Here is an 11,401-nt window from a genome sequence, read left to right as displayed (position 1 = left end):
TGAATGTGAGTGTGAATGGTTGTTTGTCTTTATGTGTCCTGTGATTGGCTGGCCACCAGTCCAGGGTGGACCCTGCCTCTCTTGCCAAGACATCTGGGATAGGCTCCAGCACCCCCAAACCCTCATGATGATAAGCAGTAGAAAATGAATGAATGAAGTATCATTATTATTATTATTATTATTATTATTATTATTATTATTATTATTATTATTATTATTAGACTTTCTGCCAAATGAAGTAGTACTACACCTGCTAGCTAGCGTCAATGTTGTTGTGTCCGGTTAAGCATTCGTTAGCTTAGTTGTTAGCATATGAGCCCCTATGGAGTCGGTGACTATACACGGTTTGTTCATATTTCCACAGATATTGTCCAGATTTAGCAAAAAGAAGAAACATATTTGATATTTTATTCAATTTAATCATTGAAAAACAAGTTACTTTTTTACAAGAACATATCAGCACCCTGAGCGGACATCAGTCGCGGTGCTAAATTGGGACGGCGTTAAGCATTTATTGATTTTTTTTTTTTTGGCTACACAAAATAGTCTGGACATAAAATACTCCAAACTGTAAGTGCAATAAGTTATTGCAATGGCATATTAAAATATCAGAAGTACAATCAATCACTTGGTTATTATACAAAAAGCAGCTTAAAGGGGAACTGCACTTTTTGGGGAATTTTGCCCATTTTTCATAATCCTAATGTGAAACATGAACATATTTCTTTCTGTGCATTCTAGCGCAAAGTTAATATCATCTATCTAACAACGATTGGACATGGAAATATGGATTTTTTTTAAAATCGGCTAAAGCCCTTACAAAAAAAACAAACTGCGGTTCCCCTTTAAAGCAATGAGAAGGTTATTCAAACATAGTTTAAAGCCCAAAATAGCACAACTTTACACTGGAAATATAACCGTAATATTTCAATGGTTTGGCATTAATGTACAAGAAGAGAACAGTATAATAATACACATTGTTTATATTCACGCAGAACAACTTCATGATCACGTCTTTTCAGTAGTATCATCGTGGTAAGAGCTGCAGTTTGAAACACCGACGCCATCCAAAAACTTGTAAACAGGAAGTCACAAATTCCTTATCGAAATTGAAGTGAGGGGGGGGGGCATGATGTTGCATCACGTATGTTTATGATTGTCGCATGAGTGCTTTGCCGGCATTTTTTTTTTAATGCGTTTTGGCTTCTCATCCACACAGACATTTTTGGCCACTGGAGGGAAAACTGCTTTTTCAGTATTTTTTTTCAGTTTTTTTTTTCTTTCTTTGAGTTAATTTTCAAATTTTTTGTTCAAATTTTTGAATGAAATGACGGAAATGGCTGAAATGAACGAAATGAACGAAATGACCGAAATGACCGAAATGGTCGAAATGAACAAAATGACCGAAATTAACGGAATGACCGAAATGAACGATATCAACGAAATGACCAAAATGACCAAAATGACCGAAATCAACGAAATGCCCAAAATGACCGAAATGAACGGAATGACCGAAATGAATGATATCAACGAAATCAACGAAATGACCAAAATGACCAAAATGACCGAAATCAACGAAATGCCCAAAATGACCGAAATGAACAAAATGAACAAAATGACTGAAATGAACGGAATGACCGAAATGAATGATATCAACGAAATCAACGAAATCAACGAAATGACCAAAATGACCAAAATGACCAAAATGACCGAAATCAACGAAATGCCCAAAATGACCGAAATGAACAAAATGAACAAAATGAACGGAATGACCGAAATGAACGATATCAACGAAATCAACGAAATGCCCAAAATGACCGAAATGAATAAAATGAACTAAATGACTGAAATGAACGGAATGACCGAAATGAACGAAGTGAATGAAATAACGAAATGACGGAAATGGCTGAAATGAGAAAAATAAGCGAAATGAACGAAATGAACGAAATGGTCAAAATGGTCGTTTTGGCTTCTCATCCACACAGACATTTTTGGCCACTGGAGGGAAAACTGCTTTTTCAGTATTTTTTTTTTTTCAGTTTTTTCAATATTTCAACTTTCTTTGAGTTAATTTTCAAATTTTTTGTTCAAATTTTTCAAATTTTAATTATGCCATATATTAATTTCATTCCTTTTACTTTCTCAACGAAATGTTCCAAAAATGTGAACCATTTTTTTTGTCTCTTAATTGTAACTAAAAAAAAAATCAATTCTATGCTAATAAAATGATATTTTTCTTGCTGATATTATGAGTTTATGTTTCATAAAATGTATGTCTCTCTTTAGAAAACAACTTTCTTCAATATATTTTTTTTTTACTTCAATCTCATAAAATGACAGTTGTCATTTGACATTTAACTCCAATAAATGTCCATTCTGATATCAATCATCCATGACTTAGATCAGCCGATACCAACCGCATGGAAGGGTCCATCCGTCCGTCCATCCGTTTTCTCTGCCGCTTATCGTCACTGAGACGACTGTGTGTGCTGGAGCCTATCCCAGCTATTTATGACGAGCACTATTGGACAGGGCCATAGTTGGACAAGTCCAAGAGATCCTAGTAAATCATTTTATAGATTGTTTGTATTTTTGTAAAACAATTGTTAGCCAAACAAATGTTAGCATGTACCGTATGAAATGTATGATATCCACTTTCTTGTGGGACAAAAAGGAGCTCCAAAATAACCGCATTGCTTGTTTGTTTTAAAAACAAAATGTCACGGTGGTCAAAAGTCATATTTGGAGTCCGAAGACCAGAAACTAGGCGCAAAACTCTAGCTAGCTAGCTAGCTAGCTAAGGATGGATGTTTAGCTAGCCAGCTAGCTAGCTAGGGATCGTCCCTCAGGCATCTCTGTGTGGAGATTGCATGTTCTCCGGGTACTCCGGTTTCATCCCACATTCCAAAAACATGCTAGGTTCATTCATGCTAAGGTACGAGTGTGAGTGTGAATGGTTGTTTGTCTATAACTAGCTAGCTAGATATGCAGCACATATTTGTGATATTCATTTTTCCAAAACGAGCACTCATGTGAATGTAGTTCACTTAGACCTGAGACATGAATGAATCAAGACCCCCCCTCATGTTGATGTGATCATGTGACCTGCGTTATCGTTAGCGGTCTCTGCAAAGCCCACCACAGCTTCACGGCTGCTGAGGAGAAGCAGAAGATCATGTCGCCCAAGAAATGGCCGCACTGTGCTCCTTGGCCTTCATACGCAGGGCTGCTATGCTGGAGGACTTGCGGTCCGGATCCACATTGAGATCATAGCCATTCATGCCTCCGCCCATTCCGGGTCCCCCAAAGAGACTTCCCATGTGTGTCTGTCCCATGTGGCTGCTCCCTGGGCTGGGCACACCCAGGAAGTCTGAGACCCCGCCATGGGCGTGCGTGTGAGGGGGCATGCAGGGGGGCACGGTATCACAAGGAACAACGCAACCTGGCACCGGAGACGCACCGCTGCTGCCGATCCAGGAAGGGTTCTGGATCTGAAAGCAAAGAGCAAAGGTGACGAGACTCCAACAAAGACGTCCTGACCTCTGCAAGGCGGTGATGGCGGATCCGCAGGGCGGGTGGACTTAGGACCGGGACTTACCTGTGCGTAGTTGTCGGGCCGAGTTAGGAGAGGCAGCTCATAAGCAGTCGAGAAATGGGTTCGAACTTGTTGCATTTGGCCAAAGCGCTCCCGCTTCCTCCACTTGGCTCTCCGGTTCTGGAACCACACCTAGAAAGAATGTTACCCGTTAGGGAACCACTTCTGGGAACCAATGGAATGAACGAGGGCACCGCCCCTAAAATACCCGTTCAGTTGCAATTGCTTTTTTTTGATTGGCCGGAGAGTCAGTTCACCGTTCCTTTTGCAGGGCGGGGCTATCTGCGTGCCTCACTCTGTGGGTGGGCGGGGTTAGCTGACTGAAAGACCGAGATTAAGAGATTGATGGACATTCTGATCGATTGATGTTCATTCTGATTGACCTCGTTCATTCTGTTCACAAAAAAAACAACTAGTTCTTTTGACCCGTTCGTTCATGACCGACACATCACGAGTCATCACGTGTTGTTGCGCTGTTGAGTCGGAACCAACGTGAACATGAATCAATGGACTGACTCGACACGGCTGACCGGGTCTATGCAGGGGGGGGATCACAGGCTAACCACCTATTGACCCAAATGACCCAAATGACCCAAATGACCCAAATGACCCAAATGACCCAAATGACCCAAATGACCGAAATGATCGAAATGACTGAAATCAACGGAATCAACGGAATCAACGGATTCAACGATATCAACAAAATCAATGAAATGAATGAAAGGACCAAAATGAACGAAGTGAATGAAATGACGGAAATGGCTGAAATGAACAAAATGACTGAAATGAACGGAATGACCGAAATGAACGATATCAACGAAATCAACGAAATGACCAAAATGACCGAAATCAACGAAATGCCCAAAATGACTGAAATGAACGAAATGAACGAAATGAACAAAATGACCGAAATGAACGAATTGAATGAAATAACGAAATGACGGAAATGGCTGAAATGAGCAAAATGAGCAAAATGAGCAAAATGAGCGAAATGAACGAAATGGTCGAAATGAACAAAATGACTGAAATGAACGGAATGACCGAAATCAACGAAATCAACGAAATGACCAAAATGACCAAAATCAACGAAATGCCCAAAATGACCGAAATGAACAAAATGACTGAAATGAACGGAATGACCGAACTGAACGATATCAACGAAATCAACGAAATCAACGAAATGACCAAAATGACCGAAATGAACAAAATGACTGAAATGAACGGAATGACTGAAATGAACAAAGTGAATGAAATAACGAAATGACGGAAATGGCTGAAATGAGCAAAATGAGCAAAATGAGCAAAATGAGCAAAATGAGCGAAATGAACGAAATGGTCGAAATGAACAAATGACTGAAATGAACGGAATGACCGAAATCAACGAAATCAACGAAATCAACGAAATCAACGAAATCAACGAAATCAACGAAATGACCAAAATGACCGAAATGAACAAAATGACTGAAATGAACGGAATGACCGAAATGAACGAAGTGAATGAAATAACGAAATGACGGAAATGGCTGAAATGAGCAAAATGAACGAAATTGACGAAATGACCGAAATGGTCGAAATGAACAAAATGACTGAAATGAACGGAATGACCGAAATGAACGATATCAACGATATCAACGAAATGACCAAAATGACCGAAATCAACGAAATGCCGGAAATGGCTGAAATGGCTGAAATGAACAAAATGACTGAAATGAACGGAATAACCGAAATGAACGAAATGACCAAAATGGTCGAAATGAACAAAATGACTGAAATGAACGGAATGACCGAAATGATTGATATCAACGAAATGACCAAAATGACCGAAATCAACGAAATGCCCAAAATGACCGAAATGAACAAAATGAACAAAATGACTGAAATGAACGGAATGACCGAAATGAACGAAATGACTGAAATGACCGAAATCAACAAAATGACTGAAATGAACGGAATGATCGAAATGAACGAAGCGAATGAAATAACGAAATTGTCACGGTCCGGCTTGTGAGTTGTAAGGTTGGACCCCAGGATGCAGAGATTAGGACCCAAATGCAGGTAAAAATGTATTTCTTGTCGCTATGCAGCAGCATGGCGCACAAGCAACATCAACTCAAACCAAAGACATAAGACAATGAACCGACATGAAGGGAGCGTGCACCTGAACTAAATGGCAATCACTGATTGAAACCAGGTGCAGGAGAAAATGGAAAGAAACGGAAAGCAGGACAGAGCAACAGAGGAAGTGAATACAAAATAAGGGCACGAATGAGGAACAGAGAGGAAAGACGAAAACTAAGGAAGCTGTCACGAGGGGGTGGAGCCCGATCGTGACAGAAATGACGGAAATGGCTGAAATGAGCGAAATGAACGAAATGAATGGAATGACCGAAATGAACGCTATCAACGAAATGACCAAAATGACCAAAATCAACGAAATGACCGAAATGAACGCTATCAACGAAATGACCAAAATGACCAAAATCAACGAAATGACCGAAATGAACGAAATGAACGCTATCAACGAAATGACCAAAATGACCAAAATCAACTAAATGACCGAAATGACCGAAATGGCCGAAATGCACAAAATGACTGAAATGACTGAAATGAACGCTATCAACGAAATGACCAAAATCAACGAAATGACCGAAATGAACGAAATGAACGCTATCAACGAAATGACCAAAATGACCAAAATGACCAAAATCAACGAAATGACCGAAATGACCGAAATGAACGAAATGAACGAAATGAACGAAATGAACGAAATGAACGAAATGAACGAAATGAACGAAATGAACGAAATGAACGAAATGAACGAAATGAACGAAATGAACGAAATGAACGCTATCAACGAAATGACCAAAATGACCAAAATCAACTAAATGACCGAAATGACCGAAATGGCCGAAATGCACAAAATGACTGAAATGACTGAAATGAACGCTATCAACGAAATGACCAAAATGACCAAAATCAACGAAATGACCGAAATGAACGAAATGAACGCTATCAACGAAATGACCAAAATGACCAAAATCAACGAAATGACCGAAATGGCCGAAATGCACAAAATGACTGAAATGACCGAAATGACCGAAATGAACGCTATCAACGAAATGACCAAAATGACCAAAATCAACAAAATTACCGAAATGAACTAAATGAACGGAATGACCAAAATGAACGAAATGAACAAAATGACCGAAATGATCGAAATGGCCAAAATGAACAAAATGAACGAAACGAACAAAATTGAATTAACCGGAATGATCCGGTTCACTGAAATGCACTGTTTTGCCCGCCACTAATGTTTAACCCAAATATGAGAATTCATTGCAGATAATTAATTTTTGCCAAACGAGTACATTTCTTGATTATCCTTGTTTAAGGAAAATACTCATAATGTATTCACTCTTCACACTGAGCCTGGCCACACACACAGCGACCACCTCTACCAAGATGGACCCCCCTCAACCATCTCTGTGTGGAGTTTGCATGTTCTCCCCGTGCATGCGTGGGTTTTCTCCGGGTACTCCGGTTTCCTCCCACATTCCAAAAACATGCTAGGTTAATTAGCCACTCCAAATTGTCCATAGGTATGAATGTGAGTGTGAATGGTTGTTTGTCTATATGTGCCCTGGGATTGGCTGGCCGCCAGTCCAGGGTGGACCCCGCCTCTCGCCCCAAGACAGCTGACATGCTTCCATTTGTTACAAGTCTACAACAAGTCTTCCAGGTCCTGAAGCAGCAGAACAGCTGCAGACCATCACACTACCACCACCATATTTGACTGTTGCTATGATGTTCTTTTACTGAAATGCGATGTTACTTTTATGACAAAAGTAATGGGACACAAACTTTTGTCTTGTCAGAGGCAAAGGTCCTGTTTTCTGACAAAATTGAGATGTTTTTTTGTTCAGCAGTTGTTTTGGTCTTGGAACTCTGCCATGCAGGCCGTTTTTGCCTGGCGTCTTTCTTACGGTGGAGTCCTGAACACTGACTTTAACTGAGGCAAGTGAGGCCTGCAGTTCTTTGGATGTTGTTGTGGGGTCTTTTGTGACCTCTTGGATGAGTCATCGCTGTGCTCTCTGGGTCATGTTCCGTCTTTTGGCCATTTTTGGACAATGGTTCTCACTGTGGCTCTCAATTCAGTTAGGTTTTAACAGGCGGGCAATCGGTTTTTCACACAGGACCACGTAGGTTGGGATTTTAGTCACATAATAATACAATATTTCATTCAATAACTGAATTTTATGTTGAGTTGCATTGTTATTGACTCATATTTACATTTGATTGACCAACACAACTTTGGAAATGAGCTCATCCAACAGACCTGCTTACAATATTCCATGATGCCCAGCCTCATGTGGACGCTCCCTCACCCATCCTCCACCATCTTTCACCATCTTTCACCATCTTTCACCACCCTCCACAATCCTCCACCATCTTTCACCGTCCTCCACCGTCCTCCACAATCCTCCACCATCACCCACCATCCTCCACCATCTCCACCATCTTCCAACACCCTCCACCATCCTCCACCATCCTCCACCATCTTTCACCATCCTCCACCGTCCTCCACCATCACCCAGGTAAACTGTGTTTGAGTCAACTAGGGCAACTGTCACAGTTATTGGAATCCAGGAGCTCACGTTAGTTCCGTCAACAACATCAGCACAGATACAGCAACAACACTTAAGATGTCCGCTCTCATTGGGATGACTGTGTTGGGAGGTACTCCGGTTTCCTCCCCCATTCCAAAAACATGCTAGGTTAATTAGCGACTCCAAATTGTCCATAGGTATGAATGTGAGTGTGAATGGTTGTTTGTCTATATGTGCCCTGTGATTGGCTGGCCACCAGTCCAGGGTGGAAGACAGCTGGGATAGGCTCCAGCACCACCCGCGACCCTCGTGAGGAAAAAGCGGTAGAAAATGAATGAATGAATGAATGAATGAATGAATGAATCCATACCTGATTAATAATAATAATAATACCATAACTGTAGGCTGGACAAACAGTGAATGTGGGACATGAGTATATGTAATATATCACTTCTATTAGTAATTCATGTTTGAATAACTATAACTATAAATAATATACAAATGATTTATATATACCGATAATCGGGACGATGTTAGCATAAAAATGTGATATAGGTAGATATAATAAGAAAGCCACTATAAAAAAAGGAGATATGTCACGTTACACATAACGCTCTCGGTATTGGAAATTGAGAGTTGGATTGAGAGTTTTTGTCCAAAAAGCCAATATTGATAATATAACAAGTGAATAATAATAAAAAAGTGACAGTAGAAAAAAAAAAATATTTACATCTTTAAGCACAAAGGGGAAACAATCCTGCTTCCACTGATTGGTGGTTGATTCCCAACCCAATCAGCCCTTGACACTAACATTCCCAAAAGTCACCCCGTTTTTCAACCCCGTCCCAGATTCAACCACCATCTCTGTTGTGTTTGTACTAAAAAATGAGCATTATTTCTCCAATTAGTGGTATTTTAATCATATTAGTGGCACAAAATGCCTTCATTTTCAGGCGTTTCTTTGGACCACAACTTGAATTTAAAAAAGGGAACAGTCTACGGTCGGATGGTTTTGTCGGAATCTCACATGTAGAACTCTTTCTCCTATTCCACAGGTCAGCTGACTTGGCCTCCCAAAGTTGAAAAGTGTTGGGCGAACTTGTTGCTGCACCTCCGTGTCGAGGTGAGGGGTCGTTGACCTATGAATTCAATCATACGTCTGCAGGAGGGCTTAAAGTCTGTACCATCCCCGAGGGGCTTTGGTCAAGGGGGGGGGTTGTTGTTTGATGTTGGTGTTGTCCGTTTAGATGGTTTGTTCTGAGCAGATGTACCCCAAGTTTCCACGGTTAGGGTTAGGTGTTCAATAGGCTCTACAACAGGCTGTGATTGGACTGATTTTCACTGACGCCCCTGGTATGGTCGCCCCGACCCACATGGGGGCTTCCTCTATCACGGTTTTCCAATCCGGTTCATCCGTTCCAGATAATTATTCTTTGTGTGTTTTGATCTTTGTTTCGTTTACATCTTTACCTTTTTCTCAACATTAACTTCTTTGATTTCTAGCAGAGGTGGCCCCCGAAACGGACTCCCTCTACGCCTTGGCCAGCGCCTAGAAATTTGGTCCATGAAAATTGTGAACCACCAGATGGCGACATAGTGGTAGGGGTGGGGTTAGGGTTGGGGTTGGGGTTGGGGTTTGACATAGGTATAGTCAAGAAGGTCTTGGTAGCTGCTACCATAAGCAAATAACTTGAGAACGGTGCGTCCTATCGCGTTTTTCCCGAGGCCGACTCCCCCCATAAGTGGGCACAAGCTTTCGTTTGGGACCACTTCCGACTTCCTGTGTCCACCGGGAGGGGGGTCGTATCTCGGGAACCTGGTGTGACAAATGGCAGCCTTGGCGGAGGCCAACGTTCGACTGGCGATGCGAACCAAGCTCCCGCTCTGTTTGTACAAGGACCAAATGGCACATGGTGGCACGCCACCCATGCCGTACTCCCGGAGCACCCCCAAAGGGTGCCACATGGGACGGGGTCGTATGACTTTTCCAAGTCCACAAACTCCCATGCACCCTCCAGCACTGGTCCAGTGTTCCACCACCAGGACGAAAACTGAACCTCTTGTAGTCAAGGTTGGACCAACGGTCCTACCCTTCTCTCCAGAACCCTGGAATAGAGTTCCCAGGGAGACTGAGGAGTGTGATCCACCTATACTTGGGGACCACCACCCCAGTCTGCTAATCCGATGGTACTTTTCCCGACTTGCAGCAATTGCAGGCGAAACTGGAGCTTTGCCACTGGGGGGCATTCAAAGATGTTGCCATCCTACATATGTAGTATTCTACACTGGTCAGTAGGTGGCAGTAATGTTATTGTAGTAGTTATTAGTAGTAGTTTTGGAAGCTGATAGCCAATACTCCTTTGCAATAAACATGTAAAAATCAGCCCTGGTTATTGACCCAGCTGATAATCGGTCAACCATGATTAAAAACTGTATTTAGAAGGTCGTAAACATGTTCGTGAGTATGACAATATTCTATTCTAGGGACTACTTGAAGTAAGAGTCACCCAGTTTGGTGCCAACAAAGCTTGAACCAGCCTGGTCCATCTTGACCTCATCAACCCCTTCAGTGGTGGCCATTTTAGACGATTGTGACGGATCTTCACAGAGTATTGTGTTCTACGGTTATATAAACATACAAGCTACCAAAGGAAAGATTCGATTCCTGTCTTTCATCAAAAACAATCGTTTGTTTCTACTTTTTTCCGTTCTTTAGTCATCAGCAGTAGAACATAGGAAAGTAGATAGATAGATAGATAGATAGATAGATAGATAGATAGATAGATAGATAGATAGATAGATAGATAGATAGATAGATAGATAGATAGATAGATAGATAGATAGATAGATAGATAGATAGATAGATAGATAGATAGATAGATAGATAGATAGATAGATAGATAGATAGATAGATAGATAGATAGATAGATAGATAGATAGATAGATAGATGGATGGATGGATGGATGGATGGATGGACGGACGGACGGATGGACGGACGGACGGACGGACGGACGGACGGACAGACAGCTAGCTAGCTAGCTAGCTAGCTAGATAGATAGATAGATAGATAGATAGCTTGATAGCTAGCTAGCTAGCTAGCTAGCTAGCTAGATAGATAGATAGATAGATAGATAGACAGACAGACAGACAGACAGACAGACAGACAGACAGACAGACAGCTAGCTAGATAGATAGATA

At 41.4% G+C, this 11,401-nt stretch overlaps 1 protein-coding gene across 1 annotated transcript in view; it reads right to left on the bottom strand.

The window, feature by feature from the left end:
- Positions 1-469: 469 nt before the first annotated feature.
- The window catches only part of alx4b (ALX homeobox 4b), a 32,792-nt gene continuing 21,860 nt past the window's right edge, over positions 470-11,401 (bottom strand). Inside the window, exons 3-4 of the mRNA XM_058087095.1 lie at positions 3,599-3,727; positions 470-3,491 (exon numbers count right to left, since the gene is read on the bottom strand). Of these exons, the coding sequence (XP_057943078.1) occupies positions 3,174-3,491; positions 3,599-3,727 (447 nt within the window). The 3' untranslated portion in view covers positions 470-3,173. The remainder of the gene's footprint in view (positions 3,492-3,598; positions 3,728-11,401) is intronic.

This window comes from Doryrhamphus excisus, chromosome 11 (assembly GCF_030265055.1).
Source record: "Doryrhamphus excisus isolate RoL2022-K1 chromosome 11, RoL_Dexc_1.0, whole genome shotgun sequence".
Taxonomy (NCBI): domain Eukaryota; kingdom Metazoa; phylum Chordata; class Actinopteri; order Syngnathiformes; family Syngnathidae; genus Doryrhamphus; species Doryrhamphus excisus.
Note: the sequence above shows the minus strand (reverse complement) of the source record. Positions and strands in the feature narration are given on the sequence as shown.